The 22,831-nt window shown below is 44.3% G+C and overlaps 1 protein-coding gene across 2 annotated transcripts; it reads right to left on the minus strand.

Annotated features, from left to right (window-relative positions):
• Positions 1-875: 875 nt before the first annotated feature.
• Positions 876-22,360, minus strand: YWHAE (tyrosine 3-monooxygenase/tryptophan 5-monooxygenase activation protein epsilon). 2 transcript variants are annotated; one of them, XM_062507122.1, is made up of 6 exons: positions 22,234-22,360; positions 11,836-12,035; positions 7,140-7,246; positions 6,558-6,764; positions 5,852-5,988; positions 876-2,585 (listed from the first exon to the last, which is right to left on the minus strand). In XM_062507122.1, exons 1-6 carry the CDS (start codon positions 22,295-22,297, stop codon positions 2,533-2,535), a joined length of 768 nt encoding a protein of 255 aa, XP_062363106.1. In that variant the 5' UTR covers positions 22,298-22,360; the 3' UTR covers positions 876-2,532. The 2 variants fall into 2 exon arrangements, with proteins under 2 accessions (XP_062363106.1, XP_062363108.1); XM_062507124.1 differs by lacking the exon at positions 22,234-22,360 and adding an exon at positions 17,222-17,240.
• Positions 22,361-22,831: the final 471 nt, after the last annotated feature.

Consider the following 22,831-nt stretch of genomic DNA (forward strand, 5'->3'; position numbering starts at 1 on the left):
TGCTCTCTTGTCTTACTCTCCAAGTCCCAAACAAAGGCCTTCTCCTCTCCTCCTTACCTGACTGAACATGGGGTCCAGCACAGCATCCCTGCAACCACAGCTCAGGACCTTCAGCTGGGCTTTGAGGGAAGAGTTTAAGCCCTCATGGAAATGACCAAAACTTGTGCTTATCATCACCAAAAAAAAAAAAAGCACATTCAGAAAACAAGTAACTCTGCTGCTTTCTCAGCCAAATCACTGAAATGCCAAACTTTGTATTCAGAATGTTTTATGAAGAATTTTGCTCGGAGATGTTTTAATGCTTTGTGTTACAAATATAGTGAAGCCATATCGTGTAAATGAGTAAAACCTGTAAATACTTTATAGCCAAGGACGAGATGCACTACTAGAGATGGAGTTGATGTGGAAACTTCTGTTTTAGATTTGGAATTTTTGTTGTTTTTAGTTTATGGTTACAAGGTATAAACTGAAAAACCTATCATGTAACTTCACTGATCCAGAGCCAGAGACTTTTATCTTTTTTTAAAGTCAGCTGTCCCATTTCTTGCTATTTTTATACCTTAGGACTTTTTCATATCCACACAAACACAATGTAATACAAACTGCAGAGGTTACTACTGCTCTGGGCTGGCCATGGGATGAACATGAGCTTCTCCCTCCACCTTTCTTTCTCTGTCTGGGAGTCCCCACTGCCCCTTCCTCACACAGCTCCGCAGGCTCAGAGCAGCACCTTCAGAAAAAATGGCTTTTCCTCTTGTTCCTAGGCATAACTGGAAGTCTGATTCCCACAGTATTTATACCAGTGCCTCTGTGCTGCCTTTCCAGGGAGGGCTGGGCACTGCTGCTGCCCCACAGAGACACAGGGCTTGGGTGCTGGCTGCAGCACAGGTTCTTCCTCGGCACCTTCCTTTAACCCCAACAGCTGCAGGGTGCAGGGCTCCATGGGGAATTGCTGCTGCATCCATGGCACAGCTGCACAGCCCAGCCTGTGCATCCTGCTCTACTTGCCTTAGACATCCTTCCCCTCCCTCCTGCTGCAGCCACAGCCAGCCCTGAATGATTCTCACCCACTGCTGCCTCTCACCCTCTGCTCCGTTTCCTGACATGATGCCATTGTCCAGCCCTGCTCTGGGCTGGAATGTGGGATAAACTGCAGGCATCCCCCAGATGTGCTCAGTGTGTGCAGAGCACGTTGCAGATGTTGGTGTATAACCTCTGCCAGACTACGCTGAATAAATTTTTACAAAAAAAAAAAAAAAAAAAAACAACCCCCCCCTTGTCTTTGGTGCAGTTTCTTTACGTGGTTTAGGGGGAGGCTGAGCCCAGCCCCAGCCTGGTGTCCATTCCAAGGAGCAGGTTATTCCCAGCAGAGCAGATAACCTGTGTCCCTTCTCTCCTAGGGAACTGCACTGGATGAGAAGTGCTGGAACAGCAGGTGAGAGGATTCACCAACCATTTCCCAGGGGTTTATATATGAAAAGACTACAGGATAAAAGGGCTGCTCCCAGCAGCACAACTCACGCTCAGACCAAATCTTCCTTAGCTCCTGTCTGAAGAACAAGGCTGTTCCTGCTGCTCTCTCCCCCTCCAACTGTTCCTAGTACAAGCAACAAAGCAAAGTTATTCTTCTAACAGAAACTCATAGTGATGGTTGGCATTTTTAATTTAGGTTTGTTTTATTTAAGTTTAATGTTAATTCCATGCTGTGTTTCAGTAAGAACAATACAGATTCTGTATCTGTGGCTCCAGTCAGATATCCAGTAGTACAAATTAGCTTCAAGTTACACATACTGAACAAAAGAGGTTGAGCGAGCGTAGGGAGATGGGGAGAGGGGAGGGAGAAAAGAAAAAATATTGAACACGCATGCAGGCTTATCAATGCCACCTTCAATGCTAACCTGCTTGGAGGGAAAGTAAAGAACAGGCAAGAATGAGCAGCCACGGATTGTTGAACTGTTACCAGCACCATGATTTTCAGCAACATTTCAGCAGTTTGGAAACTTTTTGTTTTTATACAGTAAAACCACTACAATAAATGTCCCAAATGCAACCTCACAACTTCGAGCTAAACACCCAATTAAGTTGAAACATTGGTATAAAATTCAGTTTAAACAGTTATTAAAAAAAAAAAAAAAAAAAAAAAAAGAAAGATGCCACCACATGAGCACTACCTGGCCAGGACCAATCTCTCCCTACGCGGCCTTCAGGTGTCACATCCAGGTCTGATGGCAATGTCACCACAGCTGGCAGAGACAATACAGTAATGCTGAAAGAGCCTTTATGCAGTCCTGTTAGTGTCTTAAAGAACCTAAAAGCTGGCACCAGTAAAATCCACAGAAATTCACTCTTGCCTTTAAGAACTTTTAAACTGTGTAAAAAAAAATAAAAATAAAGAAACCCAACAGGGCAGGAACCTAAATTCTGAGACCCAATGTAAAAGTCAGATTTGGTGGTTCTCAGAGTGACACTGAGGGTTTTTGTGGGGAAGGGGGAGGGTGGTCAGAGATGGGTTCTCTTGTTGGCCTTTGTGTCTCACTGGTTTTCATCTTCCACATCCTGCAACGCTTCTTTATTCTGTTCTTCACCTGTGGAAGTGGGAAGAAGGAAGGAAAACGTTACCATTAAAAACTGAGAGCTGCAGAACAGCTTCACAAGCCCCTAGAGATTAATATTTTCATGCAACACACGCTCACTCTCCTACTCCACACTGCCAGCTCCGGAGTGAGGCGTTCCCATGGAAATCAAGTCTTGGAATCACCTGCACCCTCACACACAACTGAAGCCAGGCCATTAGAACAGTGAGGACACAAACAACCCCAGCCCTGAGAACTGCCACCACACAGGTGAGCAGTCTGCTGAGCCAGGGTTGGACAGCCCAGGCAGAAACCATGGGAACTGCTGTGGATCAACATCCTTGGATCAGGAAATCCCTTCCCCAAACCCTGTTCTCTCTTTTTCTGTCCAAGCCCACTCAAGCCTCAACAGCACAGTACTTCAGGCAATTTTATATAGTTACACTGATGGCAGGAATTACCACAGGTATGAAAAACAACCTACTCCAACTCCAACCTGACAGGAAACCCTGGGCTTGAGGTTATTAAAGAAAAACCATCTTGTGGAAACTGATGTCTCTGTTCAACCAGGCTGTGCCATGCAGTGGAATGGGGTCTGTCCATGGGACTCCTGCACTTTGGCTCCATTCCAGCTGCCCCACAGAACCCCATGCAACACCTTCTGCAAGGCTTTCCAAAATTCTGCTGCAATTGGCCAAATTCCAGGTACCTCAGCTGATGCCATCACACATGCACAAGTCACTTAATTGAGGCTAAAAAAATTGCTTACAATTATCTGTAACCACATCAGATGGGACTCTCTTAAGGGTAATAAACTAAGTAAAAACTGGATTTGCAAAATGAGATTGATAACTTCCAGCAGATAACCAGAATGTCTGCTCAGAGCATATCCAGATTCAGGATGACCACCAGGTTCAACAGAAGTAGATTTTAGAAGAGGGGCCTAGGAACACAGGACATTCAACAAAACTGAAGTTTATAGATAGAATTCCAGATCAGATTATTTAAGAGAGAAAAGTAGAGGCCCTAACCCAGATTAGATCTGAGCATGCTCTAACCAACACACTTAAGCAAATACTCCTCTACCAGGCTACTGTGAAGTACTTCCCATGCCCAAATATTCTTCTCTCCATCCAGGTTTGCAGCTCAACTCCCCAACATGTGAGTTACTCTGAATCTTAGTCAAGCACATCATCCCTGGGCAGGGACAGGTGCCACAGGAGTGGCAGCAGGGACACAAGCGTTTGTCAGCAGCAGGTGACAGAGGCAGGCACTGTTAGTGACAGGAAAACTGACACTGAAAACTCCAGTGAGCCACAAGAGACTTACAAAGTAGAGTTTTTAGGAAATGAACAGTTGGATTTCCTTTAGGAATCTATACAGCAGGAAAGAAGGGGAGAACAGGAATCATATAGAGATGACATTACAAGCGTGGAAATAAAACTCAGCACTTGTCTGGGCCATGGGAAAGCTACAGGGATTGGGATGGAAGAGCAGCAGCTGGCTCATGGCTGGCTTTACACCCCTACATGGCTGAACTGGAAACAGGGAAAAGCTGAGTGCCAAAGAAAAGCCCTTTCCAAGCCTCTCCCACCCCTTGGAAACTGCTAATTGTGCCACTACTGACTTTTTGTTCAAAGGCTTTGCTCATTTGGGAATATGGAGCTCTGGACACATCAGCTGGAAATGCACTCAGAGTATTGGCAAAGTATGAGGAAACTCAACTTTGCACCTGTGTCTAAACATTCTAAATAAACACTTTTTCTTCCTGGATCTGAAGAATTCCACCACGGTTTTAGGCAGTCCTACAGGATTTTCCATTCTGTAATAATTATCTTTCTGGCACCAGTAACCACAATAATCTCAAATACTTCAGGAATCAAAATGTCTATTTTCCATGCTGTGGAGCAAGAAATTTATAGATCTCCATTTCTTTTTTCAAAATCTAAAGAGCCTGTAAATAATCCTGTGGAACTTCTACAAGATCCATGAGTGACATCAGCTATGGGCAAATCAGGAACTTTTACAAGACAATGTTGAGAACATACTTGTACTACCCCACACTGACCCAATCTTTTTACTCCACTAAAATGCCTTCCACAGAGCACCAGAGTACTGGGCTCCAACAAAAAAAAGTAAAGGTTGTATCTAAATTGTGGGAATTTGAAACACATTTCTCTTCTCCAATGCCTACCACCCATGGCAAGGAAAGGCATTCAACACCTGCAGTGTTTACACATCCATCCAGGGTCCATCCTGCACAAGATTATAATCCTTGAAAAGGGAGTTGCAAGAGCTTTAAACATTTGGATGTGGAATAAACCAGGAGCCAAGACCCACCCATTTACAGCATTCCCAGTCTCAGCAGCCCAAAGATCAGAGTGAGAAGCTATGGAGTAACACCACCTCAAAATAAGCCCATGATCCTGCATAAAAACAGGGAACTGGGGAAAAGTTAAGATTCTGCATTTACTTTCAAATGGACACACCACCAATGAAGCATCCTCAGGAATGCTGTGTGACTACAAGAAACAGCTTACCAAAAACTTAACACACACACAGATTTATATGAAGTTCAGCAGTATTGTTTCTAAACTCTGGGCATTTGTAGGTACCCAAAATAATCTGAACAGGAATTAGTTCTTCCTTTCCAAGTTAAAAGTAAAGAAAGTCAGCTCTTTTCACTTGTCTCTCCAAAAGAGAAACCCTAGAATGAGTAGATTCATATGTATGTCAAAGTTAAGTGCTGGTAAACTCCATTCAGTGTGCCAAAACCACTTCAAAAATTTGTACTTTCCCTTGCTAGTGAACAGAAGCAATCCATGCCCCACCCTCTGGCACTACCAGGGGACTTATCTGGCATTTGCTCTGGCAATGAGAACATGGAGTGACCCGGAATGAAAGGGAACTAAAGCATTTGCAATGCTTCCTCCTGCACTGGAGGTTCACATCTGGTTGGAATGAGAGCCAGAGAAGAGCATGACAAGCAGCAAGAAAGAAAAGATGAAATAAATTAAGTCACTGCTTTTAAAGCAATTACAGCTGCCACGTGGGGAGGGAAGAACAACCAAGTGCTGCTAATTCCACACCTCCTTCCTTCAAGTGATTGCTGAGAGGCTGCTCAAAAGGTACCAGTGGCACCCTTATCACCTGACCCAGTGTTAAGGTAGGACAGGAGGGTCATTACCAAGAGAGACAGAAGCAAACCATCAAAGCCTCTCCATCTGCACGCTCTGTTCCCTGGATCAGGATGAGCTTTCCCAGCAGGACTCACTTACCATCACCCTGCATGTCTGAAGTCCATAGTGTCAGGTTATCACGTAACAACTGCATGATAAGTGTAGAGTCCTTATAGCTTTCTTCACTCAGTGTATCCAGTTCTGCAATAGCATCATCGAAAGCTGCTTTTGCCAACCTGCAATGACACAACAAATATTTAACAAATATTGCTGACACAATCCAGAAGCATAATTTAACACCAGTCATTTTGTGCTTGAAGATATCTTTTACTCAAGAATATTGATTTCATGAAAAACATTTCTACATCTTGATTAAGGGCTGCTAAAAACTAAAGTGTAACCTGCAGTGACAGAAGATAAATGCTATTTGCTTCAATCACTGCCACTCTGTAAATGCTCACATGTCATAGAAATCAGTGCCACCATCCCTTCCAGCTTGTGCAGGAGATGTGAAATCACCTCACACCTTGGGCAGTTTACACAGTTAACCTGGCAAGCTGCTGAACTACCATTAGATAATTCAAGTTATCACTGTCCTGCTTCTCCCACCATTACTCCCCACACATGGCTCTGGACTCCAAAGAAAACAGTGATGCTGAAAATCTTCCCAGTGAATTTGACATCAACCAGAGCAAACAACAGCAGGAAGAAAGCAGGAGAAGCAGTTACCCAAGGAGCAAGACTTCTGGCTTGTCTGGTATTCACACAACATTCCCATATTCCCACTGTGCCAGTCACCACCTACCTGCAGGCACGATCAGGAGAATTAAGAATTTCATAGTAGAATACAGAGAAGTTGAGCGCAAGTCCTAAGCGGATGGGATGTGTTGGTGGGAGTTCTGTCATTGCAATATCACTAGCAGCTTTGTAAGCCACCAAGCTGTTCTCTGCAGCCTCCTTCCTGTCATTTCCTGTGGCAAACTCAGCCAGATACCTATGGTAGTCCCCCTTCCTGAGAACAGAAACAGTAGCCAGTCAGTAATCCTTGTTTGCCCACCAGCCATTAAATTAAAAATACAATTAAAGTGGGTTTAGACATTCACAGACTAAGCACTCTGCTGCTCAGTTACTGTCTACACAACACTGCACCAGGAGCTGAGGGAATTTTACACCAGCACTACAGGACGCACCTTACTTTCTTCTCTTTACTCAGCTCATGCAAAATAAAAAAAAACCCAAGCAGGGATTGGGATTTCTACATCAGCAACCCAATTTAAGTTGTTGTTTCTTACATCTAAGAGCTGCACAACAGAATATATTAAGTTCTCATTACAGCTACTTAACTTCTGTTTCTATTTCAGGCCTTTCCTCTCAAGAAGGTACTTACATTTTGTAATAGAAAACCTTGGACTCGCCAGTGTTAGCTGCTGGAATGAGGTGTTTGTCCAGTACATCCAGAATGTCACAACAGATTAACTTCAGTTCAGTCTCAACCTAGGAAAAAAAAAACAAAAATAGAAGAGGGAGTGAGGTGAGCACTTAAAAGACTAAAAGCTGTTCCAAAATATCAAACAGGTAACATAATGAAATTCTAAAGAGGGGTAGGACAGAGGAAAAATAAACAAAATTCAGCTGCTCCACAGGTGCATTAAGCAAAACAGCTCTGCACATTTAGCTGGCACACACAAGAGGCAGGGACTGATGGATGATGAAATGTGGAACTGAACAGTGGAACTGTAAATTCCTTAGAAGACAACTTGACAGATAAGTTTGACTCAGGATGTAATTCCTTACTGCAAGGCTTGCACAACTCAATTCCTTCAATTTTTGATCCTGGAAGGCTGCCTTAAAAGTGGCAACAGCAAAGGGGACAATTTGAAGGTAATTAACACAAAAATCAGCTCAACTCCATTATACCCCCGAGTTAAATGGCACCTTCACAACAGTTTCTAGTGAGTCCTTGGAGGCAAAGCTCTAGAAATAAGGCCTTAAGACAAATATCATGGAGTATCAGAACAGAATCAAAATGTGCCACACAAAGGTCAGATGCAAGATGAACACAAGCTCCAGAAGCAGGTGAAAAAGACAAAGCACATCAACTCAGCAAAAAAAGAGAAACCATCAACACCAGCAGTGAAATCCGTGGCCAAAATACAGTATAGAAAAACCTCATCTAAAAACAGATACTGCATTTGAATAATCTGAACTGAAAACAGTCACATGAACCTTCATTTTTAACAGTTCCAAACATAAAGCAAGGTCTATGAGGTCAGGGTTTACCACAGAAGAGTTTCACACCAGCAAGCACAGAAACTGAGCACACCCAGAAAAGCTGAACCCCCTCCTCTGACATCAGCACTGCCCAAACCACACTGGCTCTCAGCCTCCCAGCTCACTGCAGCAGGAGTGGTTGGTTTAATGCACACAGTCACCCATCCATAGCTGCTTTTTCATGATTTCACAGGAACTTGCACAGCTACAGCTGAAGAGAACTCTGGCTCAAGCCAATTTCACAGAAAGAGATTTCAAGCAAAGGCATTAAAGAAACTAAGCAGGAACTGCAGGTGTTGGATCACAGGAGCAGCCCCACTCAGTCCATCCCTTGCTATCCTCCCACCCAAGCATGTGCTTTCCTCCTTTCTTTAAGCATTTTCCTTGCCATGTAATCCTTTTATCACCACAATGCTCCCAAACTATCAGGGTTTGTAACCAACAGCAGTTATACCCAAAAGGTGTTAAAATTACAGATCCAAAATAAAACTGGCACATACATACACATACTGACTTGTACAAAGTAACAGATTTGCAAAAATTCCTTTAGCGAAATTAACTGACAGCAAATTTCATGTAAAATGTCAGAATGCCCTGACATTCACAGGAAGAGTAAGATGCTGTACTTAATTATGTGACAAATGCTTAAGAAAGGTGCTGAAATATGGTCACTTGAGAAGAATCTACTTGATATATTCTCGGGCTACAAGAGCTATAAAACCTTTGGCCAGCAGTCAGTTCCTGCAAACTTCTTTCCTCTTGATCCTCTTTTTCAATGACTTCTTTTGCAGAGAGATCTTCAGCAAAACTGCAAAGAATTAAATCAGTTTCTAATCCTCTTTAGTTAAATAACCACACATGTACAAACTTTTATTTCATCTCAGACAGACCTTTTCCAGCCTTGCTTAAAGGATCAGTCACAGTTATCAGAGATCAGCTGCTGTCCGGGGCAATGGAAATGCCCTGAGCAAGCTTAGCTTAAAAAGATTTAATATAAATTAAGGTGATTAAAACAAACAAACAAAAAACCCACAACTAAACTAAAAGCTCTTGTACAAAACAGATCTGTTCCAGACAGAGCGGCTCAGTGAGCACTTTCTAAGAAGGGAGGATGGAGGAGAGCCTGGCAGCTGCCCCAAAATACAGCCCAGGTTGGAAGTCAGAGCCCTGGAAACACACATTCCATGTGCCACACCTGCACAGCAGGAAGGGGAAGGTCAATACCTGTGCTATGCTGTGGAAATGATTTGGTTTGACTGCAAGGGAGGGAACTGCACTGTGTGTGCAGCCACACACCACTTCAGCCTCTCAAGGGTGCACAGCACAAGCCTCACTGTGCTCTCATCAGGGATGCAGCCAGATGAGAAATTCAGGGCCTTTTGTGTATCCAAATGGCCACAGGAGCCAGGAGAGCAGCCTGTCTACAAAGGAAGCACGCAAGTGGCATTTTCCCTCTTGGCTATGGATGTGTTTGGCTCCATTCAGCTGAAGTGGTTTGGGAAGAGGCACAGTCTGGTGTCTTTCATCTCTCACTACTGCCCAGTGCACACTTGAGACAAAGCCAGCCCAGCCCTGCCCTCCAAACGCCTCTATCCCTCGAGCTCTGCCCCAAGCCATGCTGGCCACTAGCTCAAAACACCCAACGTGAGCCATGAGCTGAACTATAGTCAATACTGACATACACCAAACCCAACAAAGAATTACTTTCACAGAAACTGCTACAGAAAATTTCTATTTCTACTGGAGCAGCACTCCACAGCTGAGCAAGGTCACAGCTGCTTCTGGTGGTAGGTGAGAGATCTATCTTTTAGAGATGCTGGCTCTCTACAACTCCTCAGGGCTATAAACTTGGCCTTGCTGGTCCCATATATGGTTTGGGGGTTGAGGGAGAAGGTTTGTCTGGTTAGGGTTTTTTCCTTCCTTCTTCAGACCCTTTCACAACTGAGCAAAGTTCAGTGTTGGGAAAACCCAACTCTGGAAAATGCCACAATAGGCAGAATTTGCTGACAAGGGAATCATAATGACCAGAATTCTGCTGGAAGCTGTTTCTTCAGGGCAGCACTGAGCACAACAGGGCAGGAGTGCTACTGTTCAGCAGTGACAGTGAGCAGCAGCATCCAAACCTTTGCCATGTTCCTCAGGCCCTTCCTGCTCCCAGGCCATCCTGCCAAACCCATTCACACTTCCAGAGCAGAGGCCAACCCATATTTAAGTCTCCTAGCAGCTACTAACAGATCTGGCTTTCAGCTACAGGTGATGCTCAGGAACCTCTGCTAACACTCCCTGTGGAGCTGGGCAGACACAGCCACCCTTCCTCCTGTGTGGAACCAATGACAGCACTCAGTGCACTGCTTCCTCTCAGCATTTAACAGCTGAGCACCCTCTTGGCATGGCACTGACTTCATGTGGCCTCTCCATGTCTTCACACAACTCAAACTTGTACTTCTTGCACCCCAGTCCATCCAGAATGGCACATGTCCTTTACAAAGAGAGATGCAGAATAAAGGCTATTTCTAGAGTCCTTTCAAAATCAGGAAAAGAGTCTTTTCATCATTAAAAATGTTCTGGCAGAAGATGATAACCACCCACAAAAGAACCTGGAAGCACACAATATAAAGCAAATTTAATCACTGCATGGCTGTTGTCTTGTTTTCTATGTTCTGTTAGGAGATTGTAGACACCCATCAATAATAGGTTATTTGGGACTGTATGTAACTGGCAGAGTCTCATCCCATCAGCATGCCAGCATAAAATTAGAAACTCACAACTTTAACAATTCCATGGAGCAACAGAAACCCTGCGAGTCAACTGAAAGTAGTCCAGAGCCATTCCTGGGAGAAGATTTCCAAGCCAACATCATTTCCATTGCTGGTATATGAATCAGTGCCAGGTGATATAACTGACTCCACTGTTTCTCTGGAAGTGAAGATGTGAGCCATGTGGAGTCACTTGTCCTCAAATAATGGAGATGAAGTGTCTGAAGAAATGTGTGGGATTTAAATAGTATGGAAGCATGCCTGCTCTGTGCTAAACCATCATTTAGGGCAGGGGGAACAACAACTCACCAAGGGCTGGAGGTTTCATTAGCCCTTACCAATGAAAGTCAGAGCTTGCTGCAAGTTCTCCATTTTAGGTAAAGCTGCCCACACTAAGTCAGCATGAAGTTATGTGGATCAATTTTTCCCTCTCTCTTCAGAGAGAAAACAAGGTTGCTGCACACTCAAGTTTCACAGCTGGGATGACCATGACATGCCCAGGAAAATGGAGTGACAAAAGACAAGGAGCCAAGAAGAGCCTCCCTCAGGGACATTTCAAGTGTTCACGTTTTGAACTCTCTAGGACAGAGAACAGGAATCACACAAAGTGTCACTGTATGACACAAAGCAACTTCTATGGGAAGTGGAAGCTTAACAGCCAAACACCTCCTTTGAAAGGGTTAATTAAAAAAGAAGTTGCTTGGGGTCAGGAAGGCTGGAGGGGAAGGAATGAGACCTCCTGAGCAGCTGCAGCCTCACACCTGAGTAAGCAGGGAAGTGGCAGTGCAGTTCAAATGCTTGGCAGAGCTGTTGATGCACTGAGGGAAAAGCCTTCCCCCTCCTGAGCCTGCTGCCCTTCTGAGTGTTTACAGCAACACCACAGCCCTCCCCTTCACCCAGAGATTTACTCTCCAGATAAGGAACAAGCTCCAGCCCTCCAAGGCTGTCACCCTACGCCAGGTCAGCACAGCACAGGCACTCTGGAACACCAGGGCAGTTTATGGCAAGGGGACCAGGACTAAATGACATTTTGCTGCAAGACCAACTCCACCTTACCATTTGCCGATATTCCCGAATCATTTTTAATTTGTCTTCTCCACCTTTGTTTTCTTCTTTCTGTTCAATGCTGCTGATTATTCTCCAGGAAGCTCTCCTGGCTCCAATCACGTTTTTATATGCAACAGAAAGCAGGTTTCTTTCTTCCACTGTCAACTCCACATCCATTCCAGCCACTTTCTTCATTGATTCAACCATTTCTAGGAGGAAAAGGTCAGGCAATTATTCTCACACCTGAAGCATCTTTCAAATAATTCAGTACAACTGTACACTAATGAGAGCTTAGGAAATTAGGCTCCCTCCTCCTTCAATCCAGCTACTCCTCACTTTCACCCTGGAGTGTTCCAAACAGATCAATCAGCACACACACAAACAAAGTATCTGATGTTCATCTGGTCTTTTACAAGGATTCCAGAAATTCTTCGAAGGTATTTTAGCTTTCGCTTTGGGTTTTGGTTTGTTTGTTTTTTTTTTTTTTTAAACAGACAAAAAGGATGTAGCAGCAAGAACATTCTCCTACAGTGGGTAACAGCTATGAGCACAATCCTACAGCAGTGTGTGCTCTCCAGAGTGCTTTGGAGAAGGCAGAGAACAGTGAGAAAACATGAGCAAGCGTGATGTGGCTCTTGGCATAGTCAGGATAAAAATGAGGAATTAAAGGATGCTCCACTGATCTGTCAACTGGAACACAGTGTAATATGGTAATTAGGAAAAATACAAAATCCAGATTTGAGTACATGTAGAGATGTATGAGTACTGTTACTAGGAAACTGAGTCAAAGCTGCAAGATGAACTGCCAAAAGAAAAATTTGGTTCTTGGAGCAGTAACAAAAAAAGTCATCCTGAGTGTACCCACAGCAACCACATACACCATGCCAAGCAACCATTTACACTGAAAAGTAACACATGAAATATGAATTAATGTATATTTGTATTTGAAGCTTACTTAAAAGTATTTCTAAACCTGAGGTTAAAACAACCATTACCAGCTTTCCTACACTCCACTGGAAGCAAAGACTGAACTACTCAAGGGAGGCTATAACCCTTTCATTACCTAACCACCACACTGGGATTGTTCAGGACACATTAGAAGAACAGTGTTAAATATACAAATGAAGCTCACCTATCTTTTTCTTCCCCTTTAGATGTCAAAATCACAACCTTAACAGCTACTTCAGCAAGGGAGACTGTAGGCTCCCTGGCAGGAACAGTGTTTTATCAGTTTCCAACAGGTCTCCATATGTGGAGGCCAAAATTTTAGGGTGGCTTTATTTTTATCAGCAGGTTTTGCTTCTCCGAATCACAGAAAGCAACAAAAAAAATCCACCAAGGATTTGATAAAAAACTTATTGAAAACACCACTCTGCAACTGCAAAATGGTGAGCAGCTTTTGCTCAAGAATCTGAGAGCTGCCCTAGAACACTCCCTGTTCACACAATTAATATTAACATAAACAAAATTAAGTCATTTAAGCCACCTAAGTTACAGGCAATATAATCAGAGGTACAATTTACTACTTAAATAAATCAAGTACTGTTACTTATTTCCTGAAGAATGACCCTACCATCCCAAAGAATCTACTTAAAAGCTGTGAATTTTTAAAATCATGCAAATTAAACCATCTAGTATTTTTAAATTTATTAAAACAGAGCTACACTCAAGATAAGATATTCTAACATTTCTTGTGGACAAAAATGACAATTAAGAATTGAGACTTTCAGTCTCTATGACCTGGGTCTCTTTGTCAAGCTCCAGCAAAAAACGCAGGTCTTGTTTTTAAGCCTAGTATTTGATTGCCTTCAGAGCAGCAACCCACAGGTTACAGAAGATGCTGCCTTTTTTTTTTAACAATTTGTATTATTTTTCTTTATCCACTGGATTAAGAACACAGCACTTCAGCCACACTTCTGGATGTAAGCAACGCTTTTATAGAAAACCTGCCTCTTAATGAAGACAACAGAAATCTATTCACACTTATCTCACAGAACAATGATCTACATGGAATAATTAGTCCAGAAGTGTGGAGGTTGAGGAACATAAAAAGTAACAGCTTCCAAGATTTCTGCCCTGTATCAGGAAATTGCAACAACTGGGGCAAAAAGGGCACCTTTTACCAACTGTTCTACAGGTCTCCTTTACCATCTCTTCCCTAGAAGCACATCTGTCTAGTGTGACAATTTAAAATAAACTACACACAAGACTTGCTGTTCCCTGTAAATGAGTAGCTGTTTTTAGTGTACATTCAAAAACATCATTACCAATTTAATCAGTTGCTTGGCTTCTGCAGGACTTGATCTATCTATTACCAGTCTGAAGAGCTACAAGCCCTTGAAACAGAGGTTTCAACACCTCTGTGCACTGGAGGATAAACCCAATTTAGCTTCGCAATAGCTGGTACCAAGCCAAACCCAAAACCCTGCCCTACAAGGAGCTCCTCTGTCAGTCTTTTAGCCTTGTTGCATCTCTTCAGTCTGCTGGCAAAGGAGCTCATTAACCACCCTCCTGCAGAGCCACAACCACAGAAACAAGTGAGCCAAAGGAGAACAGGCACCTGCTCACAACTGCTCCCATCAGCAAACAGCCCTTATCACACAACATTTTTATGGCTGAGTTGTTAGTAAGTTAAACAGACTCCCTGACAAGTGTCAGCCCCTGGGAACAGGATGCTGGGGGATGGGGGAGCACCTCAGGTTCCTGCATTTGTTCTGAAGCACAAAACCCTCAGCCTCACCACCCCTCACACCGGGTACACAATCTCCCAACACCCTGACAACAGGAACTGAAAGGTCTCCTCTGCAAAATCCTCATCCTGTCACTGAGTAACCATACAACCACAGATTAGAATCCCACCCATAAACAACTGTCTTACCCAAAGAGAAAACATTTATCAGTCTATCCACAAAGCTGTTGGAGAAAAAGCTTTCTAGTTTATTAAAGAAATCAGTTTTACTTACAAATACAAAAATCTGGGCTGGTACTTCAACAAGACAAAATATTATGCACTTACCTTGGTCTTCCATGGTAAAGCCATAATCCAGCCCTGAAAACTGAAGCCTGATGAAAAATCTTAAGAACGCAAAATCTTAAGTACAAAAGCAAGGGGACAACATATCTGTATCTCCTCCAGTAGAAAACAAAAATAAAACTATCTTTCCCTGTCAACAGAACAAATATTTTTTTATTCTGAATGCAGTCTGACCTAACTAGAAGTTTCCACAAGGAAGTGGAAAGTTCAGTCAGAGACCACTCAAAACGAAACACAAGTCTGAGATTACACTTTATTAAGAAGGATTATTGCAGTAATGACAACTCATTGCATACAAAACCTAGAGATGCTCACTGCATTATGGAAAAAGCAGTGTCATGCAGATTCAGAGACACACAGGCTGTATTTAAGTGGTTAAGTTCCAGCCTCTCAGCTGATTGTGGCTGTCACCTTATGCTACTGTCAGATCATGCCACTATCAGAGCAGGAAATCCCAAAAATGTAAATTGTGGATGGAGAGGGGAATATTCTGGAGAATGACATGCTTGCCCTAGATTTGGATCCTTCCCAAGCACCTGCTGTTGGTTAAGAAATACCTCAACACACAGCCACTGTCTGATCAGGTTTGTATATTCTTAAGGAAATGCTGAGACTCCAAACAACTGCCTAAGATACTACAAATCTGTAATGATGCCCAGACTGTTTTTTAGGTTCCTATATTCTACTACTACAATTAAAATGCTGGTTCCCCATTGCAAACCCTGCTGAGTCACCTCCAGCCACCAGGAGGGACACACAGGCACAGACTGGAAAGCACAAAGGGCTGGTACAGAGGTGGCCACCTACAAAAGGTTTGTGGAACAGCAAGGTGCATGGTTGGGATTGGGGTTTAAAGTGAAAGACAGAATAAACCTTAGTCTAAGCTAAGAAGTCATGGGGAAGTTTACAAGTGTTGAGAAACATGCTTGATAAGCATCCTTAGGAGCCAAGCCACGGAACAAAGGTCAGAGCTGCCAAGGCCACAAAATAATTACTGCCTCTTGACCAGAGACAAATGAGAAGCTAGTTATTTGTTGCTTCTTAAACTCTAGAAATCCAGAAAACCCAGAGGAACTGCAATATCCCTAGGTAAGGAAATAAGGAAGTGGGTGATGTACAGCAAATTCAGTGGAAATATTAAAAACCTTCCCAATATAGGTTTACAAAAGAAGAAAAAAAAAAAATTAGACCCTAGCAAGAGAATAGCCAGTATCTGGCAGTTCTGTCAAAATTTGTGATTAGGCCAAGTGGTTTCTGTTACAAACAAAGGTTGGTGCACTAAAGAAAGCTTGTTAAGGGAAATCTACAGCGTCTGAACTTGTAGTTCACTGCCTGAGTCTCACTAACCAGGATGCTACAGGGTCAGATTTTTTGGTGACTTTAAGCAATACACAGGATCTACTTCAACCTTAATGCTGAAGTAACTCCCCCTTGCCTCCACACACATACATAAACTGTAAGAATTTCAATGCTACCACAGGAAAAAACAAGAGCTAGAAAACCCCTCAGTGGTGTGCCTCCCTTCCAAAAGGGGAACTACTTAAGAAGGAAAGCTAATTAAGAACAGAAAAAGAACTTACTGAGTAAAGGGGGGATGAAGATGATGAAATGGTCATCATACTCAAATCAAAATGAACCTTAAGAGAACCCAGTAAGTTGAATTCTTACATATTATGTAATGAAGAGCAGAAGCACTGTCTTAACTCTCCGTTTAGCAGCAGCAGAACATCAGCAAACCGAAGTTGTGCTTTAAGTTTAATCTTTTCTATTGCCCTTAGATAAGGGCAATAAAGCAAACCAAGATCTTCGAGCTTCTGAGCTGCTACTCAATACCTACTTCAGTGTTTCAGGAGCTGAAAGATGCAAATGAGCATCCTGCGAGCTGTGAGGGGGTAGAGGACACAGAAGAAAAAACAAGTCTTTCCTTGTGTCCACCACAGATGATCACACACCAATAACAGTATTCAAAGACTCAGTACAAGTGTTAAGTCTTGTACTTGCTCATTCTTGCAATGAACACAAGATCAGGAACAGGTCACAAGAACTTGAAGTATCTGACCCTAAACTGTTGTAATCTCTCAGTCAGGACTTCAACAGCAGCAGCAAACACAAAGTGGTTTACACTGTTCATTTGAGAAGGGTTCCAGCAGACACTCAAGGGGACCTACAAAGCCATGAACCTAATACCCACTAGTGGTCAAGTTAATGGCAATTACATTTAAAAAAATCCCTGGAATGAGTGGGTATATACACACACATTATATTGTAGAGCATGGCCTTCCATTATGCCTCACAAATCTACTGGAATGCTTTGAACAAGTGAAGCACGTGGACAAGGAAGACGTAATTGGAATAGTCTACCTGGATTTCCCAAAGGCATTTGACAAGGTCCCTCACCCAAGGTTCTTTAAGGAACTCAACTGCCATGGGATAGGAAGGGAAGTCCTCACATGGATAAACACTTGGCTGAAAGACAGTAAACAGGGTATGAATGAGACTCCAGTGTTGAGAACAGAGAAAGCCCACCAGTGGAATCACAAAGGATCGGTGCTGAGAAGCAGGCTAACATTATTGAGAGAGCAGAAGTAAAAAAGAAAGAGCAAAAGTTTGCTTAGTAGCAGCAAACTCCTAGGAACAAACATGGGAAAAACTGAAGAAATGGGAGCCAGTGTATTTTCTTCAGGAAGAGATGAAAGTAACTGTGCAGATTAATGCCCACAGCTACAGACCTCCACCTAGCATCAGTGGGCACCACCCTACTCACTACCCTGATGAGCTCCAAGTTCAACCAAGTGGAAGTTCAGCTCTTCTTTCCATCCATTAGGAACTCCTCTGAACACACTATGACACTGCCTGCATGAGGTTTTACTGTTCTCTTAGGGAATCCTGTATTTGGCAATGAGGACTCCATGGATGGCTGAACCCACCCCCATGGATTCCCTCCTGCCTCTGACCTCTCAACTGGCTCATTCAGGTCACCAGCTCAGACAACAATCCACAGGGAAAAAAAATTAATCTTGCTTCTAATTTAGAGAACTGAACTGATTCTAAGGGTCAGACCAGAATTCAAGCACAAATGAGAAGCATCCCACACTTACCACGATGTATGTTTTACACAAACGAGCATAAAAGAACCAAACAGGTGGAATCCCAGTTAAGACAACCAACAGGTAGAGGAAGGAAAAAAAAACCACCAAATAAGCTGCACAGTGGCTTGATGATGATTTTGTGGACAAAGCAGAGGGTTACACTGCTACTCCTTGTGTAAGGTTTGTAACAGTTGGTGCAGTCAAAACCCTTCCAAACCTGACAGCATGACTCTGCAATCAACAGTCCTGTACCTCTGCACACTTGGAGAAACACAGGTTAGGGCCAAGTTATCCAAGCAACAGTGGGATTTTCTGCATAACCAATTGTATGGTCTACCACAAGCCCTTCTTGCAACATTTTGAATAGTTCCTGTGATTTCTTCAAGCTGTGGACATTTAATTTTCTAAATCAAGACGATTTCCCCACTACTTCTAACACACATTTCAGTTTGAAAGCAAACATCTCAAGCCTAGGCCTCATCATAAAGCTCTCCCCTTAACTGAGATCTGCTACTGAGCAATCCTCTAATACTGGACACCAGTTCAGCTTCTTGGCTCCTTACAGAGGACCTCACCATCCAATTGTAGAACTCTGCCTCCTTTGTCTGCTCCTGGTACCTCAGGAAATTCAAGAAGGCCATTACAGACAAAGGACGTCTCCCACTCAATTCCTTATAATCACAAGCCAATTTATGTCCCAGTATGTACAACTCCCACTTAAAAATGTACAGTCTTACTCCTTTAGCACCGTCCTGCCAGTATTTTAACCCTTGGATTCCTCCAATTCCTAGGGATATGCTGAGATGTTTCTGCCTTTGAGCTCAGAGACAGCAGCCACACCCCGTATTACTACACCAGTAAGACCTTAGACAAGGTAAAGTGGTAGCCATTACTGGGGAGAGGAACCCAAAAAAACTGAAGCATGCTTGACATCTGCTTGAAAGAGACCAATCCTCTGCAAACCAAAATTAATACGCAACCTCAATTCTGATTTGTGACTTATTGACTCCTCATCAGGCTCTAAGCTGAAGACCTGTTACTAGGAGACAGTTCTTCCTAAAAAGGGTTCAAATCTTGAACTGAACCCACTGCTGCACCCGTTCCTGCCTTCATGATAAAGACACATTTCCCTGACAGACAATTTCTAAAGACAAAGGGAGCCAGCTGTTAGCTTGCTGTACTGGGAGGCACAGACCTGTGGTGGGTGGGCTCTTGTTCTCCTTACCTGTACCTTCCCCTGTTCTCTGGTTTAGGGAGGGAAAACCCCACAAAAAACAGAATACTGCACCTATTTCACCTCACCCAAGTAATGTAAATCAAGACTTGTACAAAGCAGCTGTTGGAAGTATCTGCTCACAGTCTGCCTTGAACCATACATAGCTTGTTCTCCACCTGAAACAAAGATGTTCCCAGCTTCTACAAAGAGGAATTGGTTTCAATATTCAGCAGCAGTTTACAGGAATTCTCTACATCCTCTTGATATAAAGAGCTCCACAGTATCACTTACTCCAATTGTTTTCCAAAAAAAGGAGTCCATTTAATCATGTATTATTCTACCAATAAGGAACAGCAAGTGAGATTTCTCACCAAGCTTCCTGTACTGCCAGTAAGTTCCTGGCATTTTGAGATTTGCCATAACATGCCTAAGCAGATCTGTGAAGATAGCCAGACACCCAAATCTCTTAGTATCTCTGGAGATCAGGGTTTAAGTGCTACTTACACTGCAAAAGTACCTAGAAAGTTGTCCTCTTAATCTGGGCCATCATCCTGAGGACAGTACAGACACAGGACTAGATTCCCAACCACTCACAAATGCAGCTCCCAAGACTTCAGAAATTCCCTAAGTGGGTCAGCTAAGTAACACCAAAGAAGCCACAGTTGGATGCCCACCATAAGTGCTGCTATAAATGCCATGAGCCATACATAAATAGCAACCCACCACTCTTCCAGTCTCCAGGAGAAAGATGGGACAGAAGTTTACACTTATCCTAATGTTAAACACAAAAAATTGTCAAACTTATATTTGAATTACCCAAGGGTCTTGTATTCCAACATATCTTGTAGCCAGTACTTACCATCACCCCATTTTATATGTGCCAATTAATAACTGTGGCCTTATAATTGTGCACCTCAAAGATCAAACTGAGGAGCAACATTAGGATTAGCTTACTCTTTCTTTCCTTATATTGCTTCTCAAATCACTTTGTTCACAGAATTATTCAGCAATCTCAGCTATGATCTTGGCAGAACTGCATTATTTCACATAAACAAGAACAAATTATGCCAATCATTTTTAATTGTTTCAGCTAAACAAGAACACAGAATTAAATGATAAAACAGTATCTACAGTACATTTTCTTCCAGGCCATGGACACAAGAGAAGTGAAGATGCATTTAGAGCAGATGGCAGAATTAGAGGATGCATCTTAAATTATGTTCCCCCAACTTGATTCCTAAAAGTTCTGGAAGTCCAAAACCTACAGCACTGATTTAAACAAGACAACTTTAGGTTCAGTGCTTCCTCCTAAACTGTATTAAGTCTCATGCCCATTCAGAAGCAATGCAACACAAGTCTTCCACATTTTGCTCTGGGCTGCTTACAAACATTCATGATACTGGGAGAACCAAAAGTCCACCCAAGGGGAATGCTGCACGAAGGCAATAATCCCTCCCAATCAATTTTTATTAGTTGACAGGAAGTTTGTATTGCAGATCTGTGCCATGGGGTAGAGTCCTATTACCTTCTAACAAAGTGATTTACTGCTGACTCCAGAAAACCCCAGAGACAGTCATGCCTCAAGAGCTCCCAAGGATGATTCCTCCAGGATGTTGGGTTTCCACTCAAACCAAAGCCAACACTTTCAGTGGCACTGAGTCATCCGTACCAGGTGGAGAACCCTTCTCTCCTCAGCAGAAGTTGCAACTTACTGTGGAATATGGATGTGTCCCTCTGGCCAAGGTAATTATTGTACCCAAATACCTGATTTCTGGGGGGCATTTTTCTTTATCCAAGTCCTTCAGTTATTGTAGAAACTGCCTGACTGCCTTCCTTTAGTGGTACTATTAATTCTAAACTATTTTCCCATCAGAACTTTAATTGAATGGAGTCTTACTTAGACCTTCTTTTTGTTTTAGTTTCTCTTTTCCTCCCCAAGACGTGCATTTTTCAGATGTTCTGCAATGGTGCCATCGGATGTTTTTTAACACAACTCAGTAAAAATTGGTCATTTGGTGAGAACCTGGTCATGGTGTCTATAAAAATCTACAAAGAGAAATTATTCAGAGTATCTTCTTACCTCTCTAAATGAAGTGTTACTGCATTCATACATTCCACATACATATATTTATTTCACTTCAAATGAGTAATCACAGTTCTCAGGGCAAAGTAACAGTCTCAGAAGAGTCGAGAAAATTAAAGGCCCTTTCTATTATATGCAGGGGAACCATGTTTAAAAGGAACAGTTGCAAGACAGACATTTTTGGGGCAAGAGACACCACCCCGGGTTGCCAGTTCCTCCCCTCTACCATTTCTCCCCCAGATATTAAATTATCACGGATATTACTCAGGGATAACACACAAACTTAAAGGAGAAAAAGGATGAAAAGAAGACGCTGGGAAAATAAAACTACCTGTAATAATTTCTACCACATAATGAAAGCGTACGCGTTTTCTTTGGGCAGTGAATCATGTACTCGCTCCCTGCAGGGTGAGAACTCGCCCTCTCTGGTTTTGCCAGAAGCAAGGATCTCCAGCCGGGAGTAGAGGCAGAGAAAGAGGCGCAGCCCCGTCCCCGGGGAGCCCCCACGAGCACGGCCGGCGAGGGGCCGAGGGCCGGGCCCCCCCTCCGGAGCGCTGGGCATGGGCGTTGTCTGCGGCGAGCCGCCCGCGCCTCGCAGCCGGAGGAAGCGCGGGGCCGGGGCCGGGACCAGCCGGACCTCGCGGCGCCGTGAGGGGCAGCGGGGTCTCTTTGTGGGGCTCCCTGAGGCGGGGGCGGCTCCCCTGCCCCCCCTCCAGGACTCGCCCTTCGCGGCCGCCATTTTATTCCCGGCTCCTGCCGCCACCGCCCCCCGCCCCGGGCCCCGCCCCGGCCCGAGACACCCCCTCGCCCAGGCCCCCCATCCCCGCTTCCAGAGGTCCCTCAAGGCGCTCCCCGTCGCCATTTTGTGTGCGCCCCCTCCTCCGCCCCTGCCCCCCTCCCCCGCCCAGCCGCCATTTTGTGGCCGCTCCCTCCCTCCCTCCCTCTCCCTTTGGCCGTGCACGGCCTCCCGAGCCCGCGCGCTCACCATCGTAGCGCTCAGCCTGCTCAGCCAACTTGGCCTGATAGACGAGGTCTTCCCGATCGTCCATGTCCTACGGGCGGGGCGGCAGCGGGGACTGCGCGGGGCGGATGGCAGCCGATGGGTCCGGGGGGCTCGGCAGCTACCAGCTCGCTGCTCTCCGGGCAAATATGGCGGCAGCGCCTCCTCCCGCTGCATCCGGGCACTCCCGCGGGCGGGCGCATGCGCGCCGCCGCCTCCCATGGCAACGGTGGCTCCATGGCAACGGGCGGGGGGCGGGGTGAGGCGGCGTGAGGAGTGTGAGGAGTAAAGCGGGATGAGGCGGGAAGAGGGTTGTGAGAGATGAGGGAGGAAGCAGTATGAGAGACAAAGCGGAATGAGACGGGATGAGGGATGAAGCGGTGTGAGGCGGGATGGATGGAGCGGTGTGAGGGGTGAGGCGGGATGGATGGAGCGGTGTGAGGGGTGAGGCGGGATGGATGGAGCGGTGTGAGGCGGGATGAGGAAGAACGCGGGGTGAGGGATGAGGCGGCCCGGCAATGGCGGGGATGGATCCGCCGTTGCCCCGGCTGGCTCTGGCGGGGCCATGACCGGGACATGGCTG

The sequence above is a fragment of the Cinclus cinclus genome, chromosome 22 (assembly GCF_963662255.1).
Source record: "Cinclus cinclus chromosome 22, bCinCin1.1, whole genome shotgun sequence".
Lineage (NCBI taxonomy): Eukaryota > Metazoa > Chordata > Aves > Passeriformes > Cinclidae > Cinclus > Cinclus cinclus.

What these genes read in the sequence shown, in the direction of transcription:
- YWHAE (XM_062507122.1), bottom strand. Translation starts at nt 22,297, where the DNA reads ATGGACGATCGGGAAGACCTCGTCTATCAGGCCAAGTTGGCTGAGCAG. An exon ending in GCAGGCTGAGCGCTACGATG is followed by an intron (nt 12,036 to 22,233) that starts GTGAGCGCGCGG and finishes TTTTCCTCCTAG; the next exon opens with AAATGGTTGAATCAATGAAG. An exon ending in TCTCCTGATCGTGCCTGCAG is followed by an intron (nt 5,989 to 6,557) that starts GTAGGTGGTGAC and finishes GTGTCATTGCAG; the next exon opens with GTTGGCAAAAGCAGCTTTCG.